The 25418-nt window shown below is 38.8% G+C and overlaps 1 protein-coding gene and 1 long non-coding RNA gene across 2 annotated transcripts in view; both read right to left on the bottom strand.

Moving 5' to 3' along the window:
- Window positions 1–25418, bottom strand: part of LOC128516082 (uncharacterized) — a 57904-nt gene that overhangs the window by 515 nt on the left and 31971 nt on the right. Inside the window, exons 3-23 of the mRNA XM_053490414.1 lie at window positions 24396–24535; window positions 23364–23462; window positions 21969–22100; window positions 21147–21266; window positions 21018–21056; window positions 18031–18096; window positions 17819–17878; window positions 16433–16489; window positions 15825–15924; window positions 14855–15361; window positions 14488–14648; window positions 5886–6034; window positions 4174–4285; window positions 3907–4057; window positions 3287–3428; window positions 3017–3149; window positions 2320–2517; window positions 1753–1993; window positions 1467–1595; window positions 756–919; window positions 99–252 (exon numbers count right to left, since the gene is read on the bottom strand). Of these exons, the coding sequence (XP_053346389.1) occupies window positions 99–252; window positions 756–919; window positions 1467–1595; window positions 1753–1993; window positions 2320–2517; window positions 3017–3149; window positions 3287–3428; window positions 3907–4057; window positions 4174–4285; window positions 5886–6034; window positions 14488–14648; window positions 14855–15361; window positions 15825–15924; window positions 16433–16489; window positions 17819–17878; window positions 18031–18096; window positions 21018–21056; window positions 21147–21266; window positions 21969–22100; window positions 23364–23462; window positions 24396–24535 (3054 nt within the window). The remainder of the gene's footprint in view (window positions 1–98; window positions 253–755; window positions 920–1466; window positions 1596–1752; window positions 1994–2319; window positions 2518–3016; window positions 3150–3286; window positions 3429–3906; window positions 4058–4173; window positions 4286–5885; window positions 6035–14487; window positions 14649–14854; window positions 15362–15824; window positions 15925–16432; window positions 16490–17818; window positions 17879–18030; window positions 18097–21017; window positions 21057–21146; window positions 21267–21968; window positions 22101–23363; window positions 23463–24395; window positions 24536–25418) is intronic.
- LOC128526564 (uncharacterized) lies at window positions 10232–14642 on the bottom strand. Its single transcript, XR_008360817.1, has 3 exons — window positions 14488–14642; window positions 14296–14401; window positions 10232–11794 (listed from the first exon to the last, which is right to left on the bottom strand). It is a non-coding gene; the product is annotated as an uncharacterized LOC128526564 (long non-coding RNA).

Below are 25418 nucleotides of genomic sequence, written 5' to 3'. Positions count from 1 at the left end.
GATGATCCGAACAAACTCAATAAAATTAAAACTATTCTAAAATATTAATGAAGTGATTATTTTCCTAGGAGCTGAGTTTGTGAAGTTGAGGATCTGACCTTTAAGCACAGCCACGCCGTTGTTGAGGCAGGGAGTGCATCGGCACGAGTCCCTCTCAGTCAAGAACTCGATCAGTGCGCGTTTCATGTTCTTTTTCAACATGTTGGCGTTGTTGAAATCTTTTCCTGTGACTAGTTCATACAGCGGTGACATCTACAACACAGGACACTGACAGCTGGTTTTATATTATACGAACAGCTGTGTTTATGAGAAGGGTTTCCAAAAAATGTCCAGCATGCAAACTCACATTCTTGAATAAAAATCAGGACTCCTGAATTTGAATATTCAAATTACTTTCAATAAGATTATGAAAATAAAATGTAATAATTTCACGTCCATTCCTGTTCTGTGTAATCTATCCATCTGTCCCTTTTGCTTGATTGTGTGATGGTCTTCCTCAGTGTGTCCTAAAACCAGTTTCAGCTGAGCTGCCTTGTGTATTCACAACCCTACTCTCCACACGTTTTTGCAAGACAGCAAAGCGAGAAACCCAGAGGAAACCTATATTGTTCTCCACTTCTGGGAATTAAAAATAGCTTAAGAGTAGCTAAACTGTTATTTCATAACATTTTTTCCCTTTTTTTCCAAAGAAAATTATAACATCTGTTGAACTTAAACATTAAGGCCAGTAGAGATGAGTGTGTTTGTTACTGTACCTTAGTGCTGATGAAATCAGGATTGTAGTGGACAGCTTCCCCCCACAGCTGCATGATATCTGGCGTGGGGAGCTCCTTGGAGCCCAGACGTGCGACTGTCTCACTGTCTCCTCCTTTGACTATGGCCACATAATCATCCACCAGTGACGAGACATTTTTAGTCTCTAGAGGAATGCAGCATAATCAAAACCAGGGAACACGGCAATGTTAATAACACATTAGCAACAATACAATGATGCATGCTTGAGATTTTATAACTCACTCTATAAACATCTTCTGAGCAACATCCCAAGCACATTCTTTTTTTTTTTAAGTTTACAGGATTTGCCTTTTCAATTGAAAAATATTTAATTATAAAAAAGTAACCAATACAGTTATGCATTGTCTGTCTATTTCAGTTCTTGTCGACTCATTATTAACACACAGCAGAAACAAATATTTTTACTTTATGTAGATGGACCTTAGTAATTCTCAAATTTATATATATATATATATATATATATATATATATAGATATAGATATAGATATATATAGATATAAAATCAGCTCAAATTACTTTATAGAATAGGAAACAACATCCCTTCCAATAAAGTCCTTATTGGTGAGCCAGCCAGGAGAAACATAAGGACAAGACAAAAACAAAGAAACCAAAGAGGTTTGAAAAAAAAGAAAGAAACTAAGTAAGGTGAATTGTGTAAAAGGATTCTTACTTCCAAACTCTTCCAGGAGGCCATTACACTTTCCCACTGACAATCCTCCTGTCACATATACACCCTTGATGTTGACTCCGAGTCTAAAGCCCACCTGTAGACATGACATTGCATCATCCAGAGAGTACTCTAAAACAAACAAACAAACAAAAATACACAATAATGCCACTGCTAAGAGATGTAAATCCTAATTAAATGTTACATATTATCTAGCTTTATACATATGGCATATTGGTTGATTGATTGATCACTAGTTGAATTCATTGTTACTACAGTATGTCCTTACCAGCTTTGGCCATATTCTCCTTGTTGAGAATGAGGGTGTAGTCGAAGTCTCCCCCGAGCGTGGCCTCTGTGATGTAGTGCGTACCATAGTCACTGTACAGCTGTCGATACTCGCCATATGTGTACTCGAGTGGAAGAGCTCGCAGGTGTGTCAGGAACTCTGGGTGCAACATCAGGTTGTCCGCCTTTAGGGAATAGCGTGCTAGCTCAAGCCGTGAATGCGCATGAATGAATTGGTTTGCCTGAAAAAAAATATGAGTAGAAAAAATTTTTTATTTAACTTTATGCTTTAACATTGGAAGAAAACATCATCTAGTTATGCCTATTTAATATATTTGATAAATTGAATTTTATGCAAAAAATGTGTAATTGTTCCAGAGCAAAATAAACACAGTCGAATAGACTTATTGATGGATAGTTAACATTAAAGAGCAACAAAGGCTAAATAATACACGTGCAAGAATGTTATGGACTGCTGTTTGAAATACTAAACTATACTGTAGGTTATGTAAAATTTGTTTTTGTGTTGCAAGTCTATGTGTGTGTATGCATGTGTGTGCTGTTTTACCTTCCCAGCATAAGTGTGAAGCTTCCTCACAGCTTTTTTGTATTTGCTTTCATCATGGTTATAGCCGATTTCAAAGATTCCAGGTATAGCGAAAGAGAAGGAGACCGTGGTCCTGGACATGGTGGCCTTCATCGTGTGTTTTGAGTACTCACTGTATGAATTGTAAGATTCCAACTTGAAATCATAGGAGCCTTTTGTCTAGAGGATGAAAAAATGAAAGGCCTTCCTGTTGCAAATGTAGTTCTTAGTCATAGACACCTTCTGTTATATTAGTAAAAATGTATGGATATTTTAATATAATCTCATGAAATTACTGTTTCATAGTTTTTTTTTTTAGACATGTCATAAGGTCTTGCTGATTTATCTTTGATTTAGTATTAGTGTGAGCTCTTAACTGTTTTTGCCTTATTGTGTTAATAACTCAATGTGTTATTGGTCTACATTTTGGCTATATCTTTTAAGATGAGTTGTAACCTTCTGCCTGTTTCATTATTTAGGGTATTTTATTAGATTTTTGCTGTGGGTTTCTGTTCAAATCCACATCTCATGGAGCCCAAACCAACAAAACAATAGATGTCCTAGGGGTTAATGATAAATGCTCGAGGTCATAATGTTAGACTGAGAAAGTGAATCTTATCTGGGATTTATTTAGTTGTGGGCAGATGTGGTGCTGGTTGTAAATTAGGGCTAGACTTGCCTCCATAGTGTATTGCTGGACATTGTATGGTTTCCTGAAGCGCACATCCTGGATAAAATAGGGCAAACAGCCGCCAGCGTAGTAACGATTGTCCAGCACCGAACCCTCCAATTTACTGTTTAGCACGTTAATTCTGCAAGTAAATACCAGTAGTGAGTGACGTAAATATTCTGTCCTGTTCATCCAAACCATGTTTTATTCCAAAAGCAAGCTCAGCTACAGGGGCAATTGTGCCCCAAATGCAGCTCCAATTTCAATTATTACACACACCCTTTGGCGAGGTTCTCTATACCGTACAGCTCTTCGGTTGGCTGGTTGCAGGATTTAAACACTTTTTTACAGTTGAGCTCATCAGTGCCATCACCACAGTCATCATCCCCATTACAGCGCAGTCCCTCTGGCACACAGCGGCCTGCCAACCACCCACACACACACACACACACACACATGAATACAGTAGTCAGAAAGGAATAGCCTCTGCATGTAAAGGAAATGTGGCCTCTGTATTGGTTAGTACTAGTGAAGGAGACATAGAATCTGTATTGGCCACTAGTGATGAAGAAGGCGTGACCTCTGTATCAGTCAGTGCTTGTGAAGAAGGCATGGTATCTGTATTGCAAGAGCTAGTGAAGGAGGTGTGGCCTGTGTATTGGCCAGTGCTAGTGAAGGAAACATGGCTCTGTTTCGGACACTGCAAGTGAAGGAGGCCTGGTGTGGCCTCCATGTTGGGTGAAGGGGACATGACCTAATGTAGTGATTGTTTGGTTAAGTGAAAACTATCAATGGTCATTTAATGATTATATAAAGCCTATTTAACCCATGTGTAGTAATTACTTAATGTTTGCGGAATGGTTGTGTAAAGGTTGCGTAATGGTGGGTGTATGGGTAACCTGTCCCGAGACATTGGAAGCCCTGGCAGAGAGGTACAGAACTGCGGCATGAGTAACGCGAGGGCGGTGTACACAACTCTTCTTCCTGACCAAGCTCATGACACGGCTCTCCGCCAAACTGAGATGGCTGCAGCACTGTGGCATAGCGGAACTGAGGAGCAGAGCAGTCATTGTTTATATTCTATAGAAAGTGAATGTAGGTTTAAACACAGTGAAGGTCCACATGTTTACACACAGAAACGTGTGTGTGTTTGCCGTTTTTTTTACCCTCTTTTTCAGACAGGGGTCACAGCGGGTCCATTGAGACCACTCAGACAGGGAGCAGTCCACAGGGTCAGATGGACGTTGTAACTGGGAACTGCACACCAAAACCACAGTGCTAAACACAAACACACAAATAGAGAGTTACACAGGTACAAAAGTAAATAAAGGCTTTCCATTGAACAGACAGGAATTACAGAATTAATTACAAAATTTGATTATTTTCTACAGACAGCCTTCACCAGTGGATTCTCAATTAAGGTCTGGATGGTCAATTCACATATTAAAAATTATGTCTCATGCTCCCTGAACCCCTCTTTCACAATTTGAGCCTGATGAATCCTGGCATCATCATCTTGGAATAAGCCAATCAAAAAGAAAAACTCAGCGAATGGAAAAACCCTGGACCGTAGCCCACCTCATTTAAAGGGTTCTAGTAAAGTTCTGTAAAGCAGACCCTAGAATGATGGGTTTATTTCTTCATCTGCCTCTCTTCTTAACTTATCACATATTCAAATTATCCTCACTGATTAATGTTTTTTTTAGTCCCAATCCCTTCAGTTCTCTTTGTATTGTATGGTTTGGTACTTTCACCATTAAACATAACCATTACTTTTATTGCTTTGCTTTGCTTTTTTTATGATTTGATTTAACTAAGCATTTAAGTGATCTCACATCACCCGGGATATTTCTAAACACATTTCTTCCTTGAAGATGATAAGTCACTGCTAGCCTTCCAGGTTTTAAGAATGTGTTTTTCAGTGCTTGGATTGCAGTGTGGCACGGACGCAGCACAAAGAGCAAATGCAATGCAACATGAAATTGAACATACTTCATAGTTTAAATTATAGCCCATTATTTGTTTTGCTGTTTTTTTTTTTTTTTTTTACTAAACATATATAGGGCTCAGGATTGTACAATATAGAGTAGCATATCTTGTTTTCGCACTAAATAGGCAATATGACCACACATGACGGAGCAAGAGATAGTAAATGGGTCACATTGGCGAAGAAATAGCACAGATACACATTGCATGTTTTTAAGGTTGTTTTTGGTTATTCCTATGACCAAAATAATAATAATAATAATAATAATAATATGCTCATTTTCAGAGTGCAACATTTTTGTGACATCAGTCCCATATTCCGGTAGTGGGAAAATGAAGACATTATAAAAGTATTGTTAGCATTTTTGTTCTCCCGGACATATCCAAAAACCCAAACACACAGTTTAAAATTTGAAGCCTCCCCATTAACACACACCAAGCAAGGCTTCCATATAAGCATATATGTATATTTTTATTTTATTTTTATTTTATTTTATTAATCGTCGTTGACCTGTGCTGTGTTGCCGACACTTATGTGCTGCTTGAGTTTTAAGGCTTATAATAATCTCCTGCTAAAGTGTTATGTATAATCCTTGACCCAAGTCTACAATGTGGTTAAAAAGAATAATAATAATAATAATATGTTAATCGTAGCTATTATAGAATAATGTTTGCATTATTATTAGTAGTAGTATTTTTTTCACTATGATCATTTCATTATACAGTAAATACACTCAGGTCCATAAGTACTTCCACACTGACACTGTAGTCATTAATTTGCCTCTATACACCATCAAGAACTTAGCACACAAGTCCATACAAGTGAGCCAACAGTAAAGAGACAGGACGATTTCTGCAATCAACTCCTGGCCTCAAAAACTTTTCAACTTACCACAGGAATAAAGCCTGAAGTGCTGCAGTGCTCAGAGGCTGTCGGATTGTCGGAATCACGATCATTGTAGTCAGTGGAGAAGGTATGAGAGGGGAGACAGAATCAAACCGTATAACAGAACTAATCTTCTTCTTATCTGACAGAGCAGCATGTCAGATACAGCCCTCTGTGTGTAAACACACACACACACACACACACACACACACACACACACACACAGATCAATACTAGCAGCAGTATCCTAAACAGCTCAGTATACCGTGGTTTAAATACCATCAGGAGAAAAGAAAAAAGGCATAAACACTTTAAATACTATTGAGATTTTTTTGGATTATATAACAAATATAAACATATATTTTTTTCCTGGAGCGATTACAGGAGCAGAAGTTTATCAGATCACACAGCATGAAGCAAGTCTGCTTCTTTCCCGTCAGCGACGCTCAGATCAATACTTACTGTTTGTTTTGAATCTTTTTTAAACTTTTAAACCTTAAATCCTTTTAAAACCATTTTAGATCCCATTCTGTATCTAATGTGAATAGAAAAACTGGATAGCAGAATAATTCAGTGTGTAAGAAGAATATGCATGGCTCATACAGAAGATATACTGCAGTATATGTGAAAAAAAAAAAATAATAATAATAATAATAATAATAATAATAGTAATAATTAAAAAAAAAACTTAGGTTAATTTAAGGTCAAACATAAGTCCATTTAAATATAATATCTTAAGAATGTTAGGGTGGAGTGGAATTCATTTAAATAGATATATTTAGCTGATATAAAAAAAATATAAGCTCTGTAATTTTTTTATATAATCTTTAATTTATTTTTTTAATTATTTTTTTTTATTAAATAACAGCATTTCTTTTGTATTTTGTGTATTCTGTGTATTATGTATTATGGATTTGGATGTACTATATCTACTTTTCCTCTTTTTGGGAAAAAAGCATGACAAAGTCAATAATTCCTTTCAATTGTATTTTTATAGCAAATTTAACAGAAGCCATTACCACAAAATAGATTTAAAGAAAAAAAACACACTTAATAAAAATACAATAAAATTATTTTGTTATTGTAATTTATTATCTACCTCCTTTTTATAAGAAAATATGAATTTTTGTAACCAAGTGCTACAATCCTTTATCTGTCCATTTTGAAGGGTTTGATTTCAGCCTCAGGTCTGTGTGCGTGGAGTTTGCAATTTCTCCCCGTGCTTGGTGGGTTTCCTCCCACAGTCCGAAAACATGCAGATTAGGCTTATTAGTGTTTCCAAATTGGCCATAGTTATTACGTATGATTGTGCCTGTGATGGATTTGCACTTATCCAGGGTGTATCCTGCCTTGTGCCTTGAGCGCCCATGGATAGGCTGACCTCTTGCATTCTGCAAGGCAACAGACTTCAAAACATCATACACTCACTCTTAATACCGCTTATCCTACAACCCTGCATATACATTAGGGTGGAGTACAGTATCTCACAAAAGTGAGTACACCCCTCACAACCACTTTATCATATTGTATATTCTTAAGGGCCAATACTATAGAAATGAAAATGGGATCTACTTTAAAGAAGTCAATGTAAATCTATAATGTTATACAAGCTGCGCATTGACAACTCTAAAATCTATCCAAGTTTCATTTCTATTGTATTGCCCTTTGAGAAGATAGAGGGGTGTACTCACTTTTGTGCGTAGGTGTACATGAAATTATGTGTGCCACAGTTATTGGCACCCCAGATGTTAATACTTTGTACAACCCCAATACAGCACTTACTTTCCTCCCATAGCATTTCACAAGATTGTTGAATACAGATAGAGTTATCTTTGAGTTATCTTTCTAGACCCATCTTCAGCTTTCTGACATCAGGTTTTGATTTAAAATGTCCTGGTATTGCAGAGGGTTCATAATGCCAGGGACCCTATCAAGATTCCCTGGGCCGTTGGAATAGAAACAGGCCCACAGCATCACAGATCCTGCACCATACTTCACAGTTAGCATGGGGTGCTTTTCCGCATACTAATCTTTTGTTTTACGCCAGACCCACTTAGTAATTGTTGCCCAGTTCTCTGCAGTTTTTTCTTGCAGCATTGTGCCATGTTTAATTTTCTAGGTTGCCTCGTTGCAGTGACACCAAATCCCCTGATTCCCTTTCCCTTTATTTCTTATTTCTAGGTTTCGTCTTTTATCATGATGTTTTTGATCTCCGTGGTTTCCCCCCTGCTGAGATGTTACATTTACATCCAGCTTTTATGTGCTTTTGTGTAACACATAACACACACTGTCTTTTGATTGATCTCTAAAATAAATGCATGGATTTCTTTAGTCTTTCTTTGCAGGATCATACACACAGACCATTGAAGGAGATCTAAAACAGTAATGCTTTTTATGTTTCATTGCAATTTTGGTAATTAAATGAACAGGCAGTTCAACAAATCCCTATATTTCTCTACATTAGATTTTGTATTGCTTTCATTTGGGTGAATGCATCAAGTGTAACATGAACATACAGTATAAATAGGGTTTATAACTAGAGTAATCCAGATTGTCATTTTCCAAAATACAGTGGGTTAGAAACATTTCTAAGTTCATATACATTTACATCCATGGGACAAACATAACATGATGACCACCCACCTACTGTTGACCCCCTTTTTTCACCTAACCGTTTGAGGCACTAGACCTCACTAGGTGTGCAGCGGTGTCCAGCACCAAGCAGTTCTGCCAGATGAGAAAGGAAATGTGCTTGTGAAACAATTTAACTGGTTAAAGAAACAAATCATAATCTGTTGATTATAAGTGATAATTGTGAAACTATTGTACACTATAAAAGCAAAATCACACTCAAGGTTAAGCTGTTGTACTAAATATCTATGACTTCACATCAGAATATCAACCATGTACAACAGCATGACCTCAAGTGGGATATTACTTAAATGAATTACGCTTAGAATTAATTATTTTCTCCAGTCACTAATATTTTATTCAAATCATTTTACAAGATCTCAAACAGAACTCAGAAAGAAAGAATAACATAAAAGCAAACACTGGGAGATTTATTCTCTTCAGAAAGTACAAGCTCAACAGATGATACATCAGAGTTAAAAACAGAGATTGAAACATGTTTCAAAGTAAAAAAAAAAAAAAAGAACAAAGAAACAACAGGAAAAAAAATTACACATGGATATGGCATTATTATTATTATTATTTTATTTCAGAAATTTTTACATTTGAAATGGCACTTTTAATTTGAGGGAGTTTTTGGCAAGTGAAGATAAAACAGCTGCTGTACAGTATGTTGCTACTTTTTAAATAAAAAATAAAAAATAAAAAACTGAACAATGTTCATGAATCTGAATCAGTTCGACTTCCCGTTTGTGGTGTTTTACATTTTCAGATGAACCCCGAAACCAGCAGGAAAACGTTGCCGTGTCAAAGCTATGTGGGTCTGCTGTAAATCTGTAGACAAGTGAACGCTTATATTTGTCTTGTTTATCAGCAGGGAAAGGTTGAAGCCCCTTCAGCATGATGTACCGCTGATGTTAGTGATTATTGTTACCCATCAGGTTGCAGTAGGTTGCATTTCTCTCTCACTGTGCTGATTAGCTAAATGGAGAGATATAAACGCCATGTGATGCCAATTTACAGTATGTTGCATTCAAATGAACATGATTGTGGGAAGTCAAAATTGGGAACTTGAACCTTGTTTGAGTTTGAGCTAAAAAAAAAAAAAAAAAAAACCAAAGGCAGGCAAGGCAAGCTTATTTATATACTGTAGCACATTTTAGACAAAATGGTAAGCCAAAGTGCTTCACATAAAAGAACAATCATGAAAAAATAGAAAATAGAAAAAAAACTGTTAAAATGATATAAAAATGTATTTAAAATCAAAAGAAACAGTTGAGTTTTGAGTCTAGATTTAAATGTGGCTAATGTTTTAGCACATCTGATCTCATCTAGAAGCTGGTTCCAACTGTGGGCAGCATAACAGCTAAAAGCTAACATTAGGTATGGATAATACATATTTTCCTCTTCAAATGTTAAACCTTGTAGTCAGTGTTGTAATTTAGTGAGGAAATATGTATGTTTGTTTGTTGTTTAAAATAAAGCAGATACTTGTGTATATACTCATTTAAAGGCAAAAAAAAAGAAGTTTTTCTTTGTTTACTGGTAATCCATAGACTGTGAGCAGCCATTTTGATTCTAAAGAGATGGGATTTCCGAGTAGGAATTACACACTGAAAGGGCGTTTTCTTTGGTTTTTCCTAGTTGGAGGTGGGAGTAATGAGTTTTATCCAGCAGTTTTCAAATTATCCGAAACAACACACGTTTTTCAGACTATAACAAAGCTTTAAACTTTTATTTTATAACTCCCATAGATTTACAAACATGTTTTTATTACATTTTAATCTTAACCAGGCTTTCGTCTTTTAAAAAAACAAACTGCTTAAAAATAACTAAAACTAGCGTGTTAGCATGTGAAGGGATTTCTCTCACACTTTGTTGGCTAGCTACATGTTGTCATGAAACAAGGTTAATGAATTCAGTTTGCAATCAGATTATTGACAAAAACGTCTGCAACTTTTCCGCGCTATCAGATCCTGTCTTCATCAAAACAGAGCAGAGCGCTAACTGACAGGTTTAAAATTAATTAATTAGTGATTCTACTGTTAGACTGGTTTCAAGGCCAACATTTGAACATCCATGCTTTTCCATCTCTCTTTGAAAAAAAAAATAGAAAAAAGTTTATATAATTTTATTCATTCATCCATCCATCCATCCATCTAGGAACCTCTGTAGTCCACTTAAGTATTTATTCCAATTTTACTGTTGGAGGTACATGCGCATTCACACACTATGGGCAATTTAGAAATGCCAATCAGCTTAATCTGCATGTCTTTGAACTGTGAGAGGAAACCGGAAAAACCTGGAGGAAACCCACCATACACAGGGAGAACAAGCAAACTCTCCACAGGCAGGAATCAAACTCAGACCCTGGAGGTGTATGGTGACAGAGCTAACCTCTAAGCCACCATGCTGCCCATTATCTCATCACAGTACCGCAAACCCATCATACACTTCGACTTAACATGTCGACCTTAAAGGGATGGATGAATGCTTTAAAGGGAGGCTCAGTCCACAAACTGATGCAAGAACGTCTTCCAAAGTATAAATCAGGCTTAACACAACATATGGCACAAAGATTGCACATTATGTACTGAACAAGATTTGGCAAAATATATATGTATATATTCAAAAAAAAAAAGATCACACACAACCAGACAGAGCAATGGCCTTAGAAAATGAAAACACATTGTATAAAATCCGACGACTTGAGTCTCATGGTGAAACCCGTGCAGATATAATGTCGCTTTTTTGAGTAACGTAGTGTACAGAGTCAGAGTTGTGTTATAACGTTAGGAACCACAGCATTATTTCTAGCATTAATGCTTTTAGTATTATCAGTCCAATAAAATGCAGCTTTGTGCACACACACACACACACTTGTCTTTTATTGAAGGTCATTAATAATAACCAGGTCCTGTTTTGACATATAGTGAGACCACATGGGGTTTTACTACACATTATGGATTCTATTACATCGTGTTATAAATATTTCATTCCATTCCCAGCTCAAGTCCAAGGATTCTTCCAATTCGTACTAGACCATCAGGAGCGTCTCATCAATCAAAAATAACTCTCTTTTTTTTATTTCTAAAAAATAATTTGGATTTTTAGGAAAAAGAGAACAAAGTGTTTCAGTTATAGACAAAAATGATCAAAGATTTCTCTTGATGAGTCTTTTTTTCCCACTGTAACACTCTGGGTCTCCATATTCTCCAAGCTCAGAAGTGCAAACAGCCATTCATCCTGGGTTCCTCCCTCGTGTCTTGATCTGGAACCGACAGCTACAGACCAAAAGGAGACAAAAAAGGATAAACTAAATATGAAAGAGGTCACATGCACACCCTTCATGCTCCACATATAAAACTAATCATATTCTGAGCAAATAATCTTCCTCCTTCTGCAGAATAGATGCAGTTCAACATGTGACCAGCAGATGGGAGAGTTGTGTTGTTTTCATTAGCAATAGCATGACAAGCATAGAGAAGGTACAGGACTTATTCAGTGCAGTATAATTACCATCTTTCCATCCATTTAGGAACCTCTGTAGCTCAACTAACTGTGGACTGTGGAAGTCACTGGTAACGACTGTTTTTATTCCCATTTTGTACGACGATGGTGGGACCTCCTGTCAACATTTATATGCACCTTCACACACTACAAGCACTTTGGGAATGCCAATTAGCTTAATCTGCATGTCTTTGGACTGTAGAAGAAAACGGAGAACCCAGAGGAAACGCACCAAGCATGGGGAGAACATTCAAACTCCATGCACGCAGACCTAATGCAGGAATCAAACCCAGGACCTGGCAGTGCAAGGTGACACTGCTTATTACTAAGCCACCATTAGCCTCCGCTAATATAATTGGAGTGTAGAGCAACTCAAAATGAAAAGAAGGGGGAAAATTTCAATGTTTATTGACGCATAAGAATAGATTTTATATAATATGTATTGAATCAGCAGGTGCAGCGGTGGATCAGGCAGTTTCAGCTCTTGGTTGCAAATCGTAAGGTCGATGGTTCAAGCCCTGCCACCACAGGGTCGCCACTGGGGTTCTTGTGCTTGACCCGAAACCCTAGAACTTATCCACTGCATGCAGTGGCTGGGTTGTAGGGTTCAGTCCCAGGCCTGGTTAAAAACTGGGAGGGTCATGACAGAAAGGGCATCTGGTGTAAAATCTGCGTCAGACCTTGCAGATCAAACGATTTAATTGGCAACACCTAGTGGACATCTAATGGACAAAACCTATGAATAAGATGTATTCGATCATCAATGACTTAAGACGATATCTCTTGAATTCAAATTCATGCTCGCTGGATGGAGCTGTACAATTTGAACCATTCCATTACAAATCTCAATTTATACAGGAATCGGTTTCAAAAACAAATAATAAATCGTCTCACTCATTCACACACTATGGGCTATTTGACAGAACCAATTAGCCTAATTTGTCTGGCCTAGTCTTATTCTGGACTGTGGGAGGAAACCGGAGTAGCCAGGAAACCCATCAAGCACGGGGAGGACACTCAAACACCATGCACACAGGGGTGGGAATTGAACCTGGCCAGGAATCGAACCAGGACCCCGGAGGTGCAAGGCGACAGGACAAACGGCTAAGCCACTGCACCGCCGGAATTATAAATGTAGGATTTAAAGGTTTGCTTCTCATGAGTTTTCAGTAGGCTTTTCTTCATTTATTTTTTTTTTTTTTCGAACTGAAGTGTTAAAAATCTAATTAACATACACACACCTGATTACATTTGCACTAAAATCATGAATTTTATGTTCAGTCAAGTGTAAAATTGAAGATTTCAGACAGAGCTTTTCAGACCGTCTTGTTGAATTCGGAAGAAGCGAAACACTGACATGTTATGTTTCTAAAGCTATGATTCAAAGCTAAGTGTGAAAAAAAATAAAGTGTAGTGAGGCTGTTTACAGCCTGACACACATGCAGAGACACACAGATGTGGAGAAAAACAGAAAAGCACCTACTGGGTTCAGAGAGTGCCTAGAGATAGCAGGGGGGTGGGGGGTGTTATTAGATATAGTGTTTATATGGGGAAAAGGCAACGCTGGAAAAGCACAGTCTGATCTTTAATCCGAATATTTTTCCCTCCGTGAACTGAAAGAAGCTCGGTGTTGAGACGAACCCGGTACGATTTATTACTCATGCACTAATGCTGAGTTTGACACCGAATCAATCAGCCCCCAGTTTCATTATGACCTTTTAAATATCAGGCAGAGGAAGTGGTGCGACCCTCGTGCGAGGATCTGGCGAGCACCGGAATATGGTTCACTGGCAGGATTTAATAAAGTTCTATTTTTGTGCTGGAGTAACAAAACACCACATGTCATTATTGTGTGTTTTATCCATTGCTGCACACAGTGGTGCTGTACATATTTTTTTTTTTCATGAAAATAAATAACAGCTTATGTTTAATGCATGCAACAATATTTTGAACTCAAGTATACAAAGATATTGCACAGTTTTATTTAACTGAAAAGGTTTTAATGCAGTTTTTATACCTGATATAAGAAATGATGTGCACTTTTATAATCGTATATCCACTGTGCATGGTAAATGTGTTGAAAATCTGAGACTACTGTGGGCACGGTGACTGTACAGCTAACGATTAGCTGATTGGATGACAGCAAGAATGGCCAGGCATATCTAATAAAGAGACCAGATAGTGTACATATCTATAACTGCAGTGCTGTGACTCGGGTAAAGTTATTCAAATTACAACCAAATGTAAAGTAAAACAGTAAAAAAAAAGTAGAGACCCAGAATGGGGGTAGAGCCGAGTGCCATTTTCTAAGCGTCTGATTGGTTCAGAGCCGGAACGGGTTCCGTCGTCTCACAGCTGCCTGGGATTTGGGTGCTGCAATGCTGAGGGGAAGACAGGAATGAAATGAAATTTGTTGTTAATGAATGAACAATCCCAAAAAAATTGACCTAAATACAGATCTAATTACCGATTCGTGTGCCACATCTTGGCTGATGCTCTGCTCAGCTCCTCTTGTGGGAGAAGGCTCTTTATGATGGCTCTCATTGTTCTCTGTTTTCAAGACAGAGGGATCTTCAGGGGGTTCTGAGGTCAAGGTCAGGCTCCCCCTCTGAGAAAAAGGGGTAGCAGCTGTGGAAAAAAGTGAAACAGGATCATTTCCATCAGTCGTGCTGTTACATGGTTTATAATTAGATCTAAAGTAATCAGAAATGCTTGAATGATTATGCATGAGGGATTCTTGTAAATATCACGGCATGATGTATTATAGTCAATCTGTCCATAAGGACCAATTTGCTTGGCTTATTTTTCAAGCGGTTCTTGTGTGCCTTACTCACGAGACTCTGCAGTGGATGGCGACGTCGATGACCCCGGCGTCAAACTCAGATGGGAAAGATCAAGATCATCAGAACAGACCTCTGTTTCCTGCTTCTCACCAGGCTGTGTGACTTCTCCCATCACCATTGGTAGGTCACTGGTGTCAGCAGACTGTACGTGTAAGCCCGGTACCTCTGGAACAGGGTTACTGCTTGGGGCGTCCCTCGATTCAGACGTATGCTGGGGGCTGGCAATAGTCGAGGGTGGAGCAGACATGCGAGGACGCATGGCTGCTAAGGGAACGAGGCCTTGAAATAAGGCGCTGGCTGGTACGAAGGCCCACTGTTGTTGGCCTGGGCTGGGAGAGTGAAAAAGGTTAGCTTGGCCCCAGATAACTGGCTGTCCTCCAGGAAGAACCTGAGCAACCTGCAGAGGAGCCTGAACACCAAATGCAAGCGGAGCTGCCGGAGCTGCGAAGGACTGCTGAGCCCAGTGAGCTGTCTGGACTGCACCCATCGTCATGTAGCCTGTGTGAAAGGTTGGACAGGAATAAAAAAAGACAGAGGGGGATGAGATTGGAAAGTAACGGAATGGAAAAGGGTTAAACAAGACAGACAAGGAATCAAGAGACAAGGAAGGGATGTCGAAAGGAGGGGGAGGACAAAATGCGGACGACAGAAGACATGGAGGGGACAGATTAAAAATGGACACAGAGGACAAGTAGACATGGTGAAGAATGGACAGAAAGGTAAAATAGGACAGACAAGAGAAAAAGATTTAATGTGGGCAAAGTCCTACGGTATTTGTGCTGTTGTTACATTACATTATCACTGTTTTTCCATAACACCATATCTCGTGAGATAGCCAGCCTCGTCATGAAATGTAATGTAATAAACATGATATATTGCATCAAATGTCATGAACTGATAATAAAGCTTCATGATATGCTTCTTTTCTTCGATATTTGCATTCATGGGGGCAGTGTGTTACCTGAAGGCACAGCAGGAGGGCTGAAGTGTGTGAAGAGCTCAGGGCGGAGCTGTTGTCGTCGCCGCCCGTGGTCCAGGGTATTAGCGGGTGATGCTGGCATCTGGGAATCAAATCGTTACTGCCCATTCAATAGAATTCAATACAATGATTATACAAATCACCTAATTGAAGAACAGCTCAGCATAAAGGAAATATTTCGCATAGAGGTTTGAGTTATGGATCAAAACTTCAAATGGAGCACAACTACTGTCCTAATTTTACTTGATGGTTAGAATTTAAAGAGAGCAAGCTAAATCACACTGTTATGCCCTGTGCCATATGGCTTGTTTCGAAGTGGATTTGAATACCCCATCCAGTAAATTGTACCTTATTGTCATTCCTGTCACACAGTGTACTGATGTAGATTGCGGAATACAGACTGTACTGTAGAGCTGCCTGGTTGTAACCTAGTTGTAATCTCAGCGCTTTATTTACTGCAGCACTGAGATTAAAGTTTAACATTAGATTAGTACCCGTGTGTCTTAGCTTTCCTGTCTCAGGCAGGCAGAGTTATTTCTTTACCTTTATTAATAATTGTGATGGTTAGCGGTGTGTTGAGTTTCACTTACAGATACAATGTCTGGAGGAGTGGCCATGTCACCAAACATTTCAAACTGACTGATGTTCTGGACGAAGGTCCAATATGGATGCAAATGAGACGGGAAGAAAGGTAACAGTTAGATTCATGTATGACTCATCATATATTTTAAGTGTTAACTGGTGATTAAATATTTGGGTACATTGTTAGCATATACAGTAGACAGTAGCAGCTTTATTGGGATGAGATAATGGTATGACATAAAAAAAAAAAACGATGGAATCACTTTGTAGGTAGAGTAAGTCAACTAATAGTCTTGGAATCTTCTATGAAACAAAACCTCTCATTATTTTTCAAGAAAATGTATAAGCAATAAGATTTATTATATTTATTAATAATATTTATGGGATTATAACATTTACATTTACATTTAGGCATTTGGCAGACGCTCTTATCCAGAGCGACTTACAAAAAACTTATAAGAACTACTACAGCTAACAAAGGTTCATTTGATGGGAAGTCGTGTTCAAATCATACAAAGTTTTCTTTGTGTACGTCAATAAGAAGTTCAGATTTTGGTTTTGGGGTGAGTCAATAAATAGTAAAAAAAAAAAAAAAAAAATGGCTTGTGAGATGATTCAAAATCCAATCTGCTTTGGGGTTTGGAATGTGTGGATTGATACCCAACCTGATATCTTGTGACGTAAGAGTTTTAGTGATGGAAAGGAAAGAAAATTAATGAACAGCCACAAATTCCAAACACTTCAAAATTTAACAAACATGCAGCAACATTTTGTAAGACAAAAAATAAAACAGTGACATTTATTTAACTGATGTAACAAAGCTCCATTCACCGGTGTTGGAGATCTAATTTTTTTTTTTTTTAAGGTTTCTATAAGAACTGAACATGATGAAAGACTTCTAATGGCTGTGAATATTGACATCAAATCAGGCACGTATTTAAATGGGGATTGGAGCTTTTTGGTGATTGGAGTCCCAACACCAAACCTCTCATCAATCCAAAAAAGAAAATCCAGTTTAACTGTAAGTCTATGAGATGAGAAGGCAGTGTATAGAATGTGCAGTCCTGTGGGACCACAGCAGCACACAGTTTAGGGTTTTCCCTCATCTAAATCTCCTTGTGAGTCAAGCATAGCAGGCTTAATGCTTTACTTAAATCAATATTTCAGTTAAGCTGGTGAGGTAGAGGTAAAGGTTTTGCTGTCACTGATGACAAAATCTGTTCTTCTGCAGTGCAATTGTTTGCAGTGGACCAAATGCTGAAAGATAGAATACAGTATGTTCCTGATTTTATTGGATGGAACTCAATAAATGGAAAGAGCGTTCAGTTAGCAAAGGTCTTCAGAGAGAGGTTTGTTGAAGCAAGAAAAGCTGGAGAACCAATATAAGCACCTACAGGCATAAAATGGCGTTTTGGAACATCATAGACCCCTTCTTTCTGCTGGCTTGTTGGAACCTAGAAGTCATGACAGATACATTAAAACATTTATTTGTAATCCAACATGTTATATTTTAGAATCTGTCTCACTAGAGTACATTAGAGCCCTCTTGTATATCACTTTGTCTGTGGTCTAGAAAAGGGAAAAAGGGTGGGATTTGGCATAATACCTGGTAAACGCTCTCTTCTGAGTGGGGGCCGTGGAGTGGTTCGTGTCCAGCTTCAAACACAATGTACTACAGCAGGAAAAGAGAGAGTGAGAGAACGAGAGAAGAATGGTCTTGGCTCCATAGGTAGCCGGTAAGAAGTAATTTGTCATTGTGCCAATATGCTGAAATTGGTTACACTGATTTCATTGCCAGAAACATTGACTGGGACAGTTTATTGTTTATCTCTTGACATGTCAAATGTCAAACCCAACATACAGTAGGAGTTTAAAGAGGCCCAAAGAGAATACTTGGAAAATACTAGATACTCAATATATGAAGAAAATACAAAAGCTTTTTTCAGGGATGCAAAACTAGAAGGTTATTTTTTAAAACATTATGACTTCTGTTGCATATCCTCCATCGTTGGATAAGATTGGGATTGGGTCCCAGGATCAAACCCCAGCATCATCTAGATATATTTTCTTTATCATTTAACTTGACCTCAATACATTTTAGTAGAATCCCTCCTGTAATGTGATTCATGTTTTTAGTTTTGCAGTGGTTTCTAAAAAGTAAGAAAAGGTTAAAGCTAAAGCTTTCTTTACTTTAATTTCAGAGTTGTAAACATTTGTTTATGTCCTTTGTGAAATCATTTTTCTTTTTTTTTTAATTAGCATTTTTAGAATCCAAACAATGCCATAGCGTTCCATGTGGTTTGGCGTCCAACAAACATTTTGAAAGAGTTAAAAAAAAGATAAAGCTGGCTGACGTCATGTTCCTCTGGGAAAGCATTCACCCTTTCCCTATGGTTTCGGTGGTGTTTTGGAGGAGAGTAAGTCTATAGGTGGGAATTATCAAAACCGAACTAGAGCATCATATGTGAGCATCAGGCTCCAGTAGAAGGTGTGGAGATATATATTATAATGAACTCAAATGAAAGTATTGTTTAGATAGGAATTTCCTTATAAAATTGAGGCAAAACTAGCTAAGCAGAATATACAGTAATACCAAATGCCAATAAGCAAAACAAACAAATAAAAAATCAAGAGATCAGGAGAGTGGACCCATTCTTGAAAAAAAAAAAAAGGCTATATATCTTCCCCCACATTTTGGCACTAGCTATTATTTTTTGTGCAATGCCTTCTGGAAACACTGACATAGGAGTGGTTCCTAGAGTTGGCAGAGAGTTTAAATTTAGCTCTGGCGAGACAATATAGCCAGGAGCCATGGCAGAATGTACAAGGGCCTCTTCACCAAAACGATAACTGGCAATGAGCTGACACCTCATCTAAACTTTCCCTACTTCCACACAGTAAAAACTCTTGGGATATAACTGACTGCATTTTCCCTGGTTCTTGGAGTTGGTTCTCTTCATAGAGTTGGCTCTCCTTTGTGAGCGATGCCCTGTTATCTGATACTTTAGGTGGAAGTATACAGTAGCAAACACTGTTGGAGCGTTAATGGAAGTGTTAGAAGCATGTTCAATGTCATGACCTGTTTCGAGGATATAGTGACATCCACAGCAGCATCTGTCCGCTAAAGTAACAGCTGACAGCTGATGTTAACGCATACTTTAACGAGCTGATGGAGGTCAAGAGGGTTCACAGTAGTGCATGTACTGGCAATTAATATCTGGCTATATTTGGGCCTGACACTTTGGACCACTGTTCCTCAATGCTAGGGCCAGGCCTATACAGCAATTAATGGTTTCCTCCATGTTCTACCTCACTAGTCTCAGAAAATTTGGTTAGCCAAGACTTATCCAGGACGATGTAAGCCAGTAAACACTCCCAGGTGTCCAGTGTACAAGCATTTTGAAGGAACCCGAGACCAAGATCACCAAAACCCAACAATAACCTCCAATGCCAGCTCTACTTGCACGACTCACAATAATTTGGATACAATTTGAGCACGCACAAAGCTGACTGAAGGAAGAATATATTATAGTGGTAGTGGACTATGCTACATCCCAAAGCTGTTGTCTTAAAGCTATAGCTTGTCCAAATAAAGAATAAATGAGCTGTTCCCTCTCTAATGGCAGACTTGCATGGACTCCTCTAGGGAAAACTTCTGTACTGTATAAGATTGATGCCCTTTACTCATGTATCAATCAAACGCTATCATTAATGGTGGCAGCCCTACTAAGTGCTGCCTATGCTCAATCAGGCGCCCCAGGTCTTCACGGGTGGCTTCCCGCCACTTATACCCTGAAACCACATGATTTGCTGGGCATGGAGAAGAGTTCCCCAGTCCCATAAGCATGGTGCATACCCAGTCCGGAGCCTCAGGCTTTATGATTAATTTTGGCAGCTGAAGATAACCCAATATGAGGAACTGAGCACTTAATTCATCTCAGTACTGACTGATGAGAAGACTGGAACAGAACCAGCCTGTCCCTGTCAGTCTCCATGGTGTGACCTTCCAAAAGCTTTGGAACCTTGTCCTGAGGCCCCACCATGACTATGGTACAGCATATGTGGATAACATTGTAGGCCATAAAGAGTGCTGGGCCAAACACCTTGTACTCCATATAATCCAGTGCTGGAGGCCTTGTGCAGTGTTGAACTAACTGCCAAAGAATGTTATCTCTGGCTGGCAGAAGCATCATACTAGAGGGATCAGACAGTCTGAGTCCTAGGACAGTCAACTTCTCTGTAATCTCTTTATTTGTAGAAGCTGAAACATTTGTTCTATATTATGTGAATTTTACACTTTTAAAGAAAATCTAGATTCAAGAACTAGATTTAAAATATGAAAACGAAGTCAGAGTGGTATGCTTTCAGTGCAAACTTGACTGAAAAAGCTCAGTGGATGAAATCAAAGTGCATTTCTTTTTTTCCAGCTCTCATCAACACATGAAAGAATACTGGAAGAGCACACCACTGCTTAGTTTTGTCTCTTGATGATTTCGTAGGGAAAACACTGAACTGTGCAGTACTGCTCTTGGGTGTCTCTGATTCTTTCAGTTATGTGTGATCTTGGGTTACGGGGCAAAAGACTGCGCTTACCTGATACACCGGGTCATCAGTGTCGTCCTCGAGTATTGTCTGTGACACACATTGGGATAAGAAGATGTGGATAGTGATTATTCGCATGGTTGAGTGGAGCATTCTTTAAATTAAATGCTTAATCTGCACCTGATAAACTGCCTGCTCGCAGTGCTTTTCTTTCTGCGCCTTCCTCTCGCCTTCATCCCTTTGCTTCAGGTCATAGATGAGGGTAAAGAGGTCACGCAGCTCCAGAATCAAAGGCTCTGCCTAGCAAAAAGGCAGCAGAACATTGGGATGAGGACATTGTGCTGATGGGATCATCTTTGTATTTAAATCTCATTGTAATACTTTGCAGAACGTCTCAGAATAGTCTTTATTCTGTAAACGTTCTTCTCCTCGGTCAATCTTCTATTCTTCATTTAATTCATTCGAGGGCAAATGTCTTCTAAAGCTTTCTATCATTTAAATATTGACTCCCCCATAAAAGCGTTTTTGGTCTATAACTTTTCCATGCTGTGCTGATATGTGCCTGTTGAATGTTTTTCATCTGTTTTTTTTTTTTTTTAAGCCACCTTGAGAAAAAAGTTTTCTAATCAGCTGAATGATCTGGCTAGTCTGGTACAAATTACCCAAGGTTATGTTGATGGGCATTGCTTTTAATTATGCATTATTATAAAGGCAAGCTCGTCAGGAATAAATTAAAGAAATAAAAGAGCATTCTGTTGTTGTGAGGAAAGATACTCAATAAATACAGTAGATATACAGTATGACTACAGGAAAAAAAAAAGAGCCAATACCAATTTTGGTCAACAATCCCTACAGAATAATCTTCAAAACCGCTAAGCTAATCCTGGTATACCACTGGCTAAATAAAAGAAAAATCCCTTAGAAATGACCACATTATTTTCAGTAAAATAATTCAAGATGTTTAAAAAAAGAAAGTTAGTAAAGAAAACCATGGCATCTCACTGAATGGACTGTCTTGATGGCCACAAACTTGTGGTTTCCCTCCTTCCCGCAGACATAGCCGAAGGCACGGTGGTCTCTGGTGTCTTTGGCGATGTAGGAGATTTCGTGCACGGAATGATGATGCTGTAATACCTGCAGGTTGAAACTGTCCATTAAGACACCTTTCACACTGAAATGACCACCATTAAACAAGCCTTTTTACTCGTGACTATAATGAAGGCTTATACTTTGGGCTAATTAACCGTGATAAATGAGGATGCAAGCGGCTCTGAGCTATGTGGCTGTCAGCCCGGAGACAAAAAGCAGTACATCATGTTAAGGGAAAGCTGCACAACCTCGTCCTAGCGAGGGAAGCCATCATTACTGTTAATGAAACTGGACTCAGTCCAGCGAGCTTCAAATTCAGATTAATATTTTAAAGCTTAAATGAGGTGTTTCTAAACACTTTTTTTTTCCCTTTATGCCTGACTGTATCTCATACATATTTCATGATCGTATCCATGTGGGGTTTAACTAAGTTTTATTAACTCTATCAGAGCAGCCAAAATTCCACCTCGTGTTTAGGGAATTAGTGCTGTTTAATTATATATTTTTTTTTAAGTTTCGGTTAACAGGCAATAATAAACACCACATCACTCACTGCAGAATTTGGATATAGACCAGTTTTTATTTACCATCTACTACAAAATTAATTAGCTAACATTTTATACATACGCCACCCCTTGTTTTTTCATATTCATATTCATATTAAATGTAGATTAAAAGGTTAAAGCTCTGGTTGCTGTTGAGCCCGTGAGCAAGGCCTTTAACCCTATATGCTCCAGGGGGCGCTGTATCCTGGCTGGCCCTGCGCTCTGACTCCAATTTCCTAACTGGCATATGCAAAAAAAAAAAAACATTGCATTATACTGTATAGTACTATGACAAATAACTGAATCTAAATTAATATGAAGAAATGGGGCGCCAAGACTTTTGCACAGTACTGTATATTCTTGTCTTCTACCGACTAGACTAAACAGGTTCCAAAATCCACAGGTCGAAGATTAAGGATATAAAGCTGGCACTTCAGAAGCACATCTTTCATGTCTGGCCCTCTTTCCCTTTTAGTAAACCTTGTATCTTCTTTACATCCAGTCTAACTGTCAGGAAATGTAGTTCTCAGGTGTCTCCTGTATCACCGTAGCAACAGGTCTAAAAACACTATAAATGCTTTGGGTGAACTGTAAATGTTAGCACCTCTACGCTATGGCATGATTCATGCGATTTTTCATGTGACGGAGTTTTCAAAAAGTTTCAACCTGTTCCAATATCTTTCGAAGCACTTATGTTGAAATGTTTGACTTGAGAAAGCACTGAATCTTTTGATCTTTTGGTGTGAAAGCGGTCAAGACCCACCCCGGATCGCTCATCGTAGATCTTAATGCCGTGGAAGGAGACGGTTAAGAAGACACGCTGCTTGTGCTCGCCCTTGGATCGAGCCGAAGCAGCGATACCCTGTGGAAGAAAGATTGTGAAAATAAGCAACATGTCGCGTGCTAGCAGTGATGGATCGTTGCGATATTAAATGGCCAGCTTGACAAACGATTAGTGCTAAGCAATGCATTATATCACAAGGTCAGGCAAGACAGACACGCTCCCACATCCAGGATTCCTAGGTCTGTGAAGCTCTGCTGGTATCTCTGAACCCTGACTCTGATAAACAATGAAGTTATATTGGTGTCTTTTTATCTTTGAAAGAGTTGGGCTTCGCTCTGCTAGCACATCACCCTCAGCAGATCCTGCTCATTAGTAAGTTATAAACACTGCTTAAGTTACACATCACATATTTCACTACGCCTCTATTATTTTTTATTTTTTCCAGTAAATTGGCAGCTCTGCTTCCCCAAAGCGCCACAGCAGTTATTAGCTTCTCAGCTAGGCAATTCAAAGCGTCCGGGATGATGATGTTGAAACTAAAATGAATCATGTCGTGGTGTAAAAATAGGAACAAGTCATTCAGAAAGCATAAAGCTTTAATGTTTTTAAACTCCGAACACATCCGGCGCTTGCAGAAGCACTCACCGAGACGCGCTTGATCTGTGGGGTGTGTATATGATCAAGCTAAGCCGTCATTAATGAACTGACCTGTCAGAGCACGGCTGAAGTCTTTGACAGAGAAACAAAGCGTGAAAGAATTCATTTCAGCCGTCAGCTGACGGGCTGCCTGCGGATCAGCGCCATTGTAATAGCGGCTCTTTCTACACCATTAACAGCGCGGCTCTGCCGGCGTGATATGGCGTAGGCAGTATCAACCACTCACTTAAATGTCAAAGCTCTTTCCCTCGGAGCACAACGGCACTCGCCGTTCATTTCATAGACTTTTTTTTTTTTTTTTTCTGTCTCAAGATCATCAAAGATGAGGAATTTAAACTGTTTTGCCAGCCGTACCTTCAGCTTCATCATAGAGTCCTGGCAGAGTTTATCTCCACGTGCCGCAGACACGTCGTCGATCCCAATCAGCTTGGCTTTGTAGCGCACCCCATCACCTTTGAAACGCTTTATCAGAGCCTGTTCGCTACGGGTCTGACCTGAGTGGGGGAAAACAAGAGAGGGAGGGTTTATACAGCATGATGGAGTAACTCATACCACAGATTCTGAGTGGGTGTTGATTAGTTTTGTGACAGCAGTGAAATCACTAATGCGGTGCCGTTTCATGTATCTTGATGTCTGTTGAACATTCATGGAAGGTGTCTCCAGTTGCAACACTTTGTACCTGATAAGTAAAGGTAAAACTTTAAGCTTAAGTTTTCTTTTTCTGTATTTTTTCAACTTTTTCACTTTAAGAGAGTAATGAACTCTCTGGTATAACCACAAACAGTATACTGGACAAGCCCTTACTTATAACTTGTAGGTTTCCTAAATCATGGTTCTGCAACTACTGTAGTTTGTTGCCATCTTTTCAGAAGCTGATTCCACCTAAACCCCCGGTTAATCTCATTCACTCACTCACAGTCTATACAGCATTGCTGGGCACTGGTTGAACCTGGCCAGGAATAGAACCTGGACCATAGAGGTGCAAGGCGACAGTGCTAACCACCAAGCCAATGCGCTGCCCCTACTGTAGGTTAATCAATGGGAAATTAACATAGCGGTCAGACCCTGGCTGTTGGTTGGAACATGCCTAATTAACATAAATTAGTGAGCGTAGATTTAACTTAGTTAAAATATTGAGACCAAAACTGTTTATACCAGGATGTGAAAATGATTATTTATGTTGTAAAGTTGGGCATTTTACCACGGGCTCTAAGGAGATGGGCTTACATGAGCCATCTCCTAGTGTGCATTTGAGGAACTTTGGCACTTGCATGTTGGACTCATTTTTCAGCACCAGAGGTTGGCCCTTGTCTATAACCTATAATATATAACTTGCCTATAATTAATAACAGGAACTAGTTTTGATTGACAGTCCAC

Source organism: Clarias gariepinus, chromosome 1 (genome assembly GCF_024256425.1).
Source record: "Clarias gariepinus isolate MV-2021 ecotype Netherlands chromosome 1, CGAR_prim_01v2, whole genome shotgun sequence".
NCBI lineage: Eukaryota > Metazoa > Chordata > Actinopteri > Siluriformes > Clariidae > Clarias > Clarias gariepinus.
Note: the sequence above shows the minus strand (reverse complement) of the source record. Positions and strands in the feature narration are given on the sequence as shown.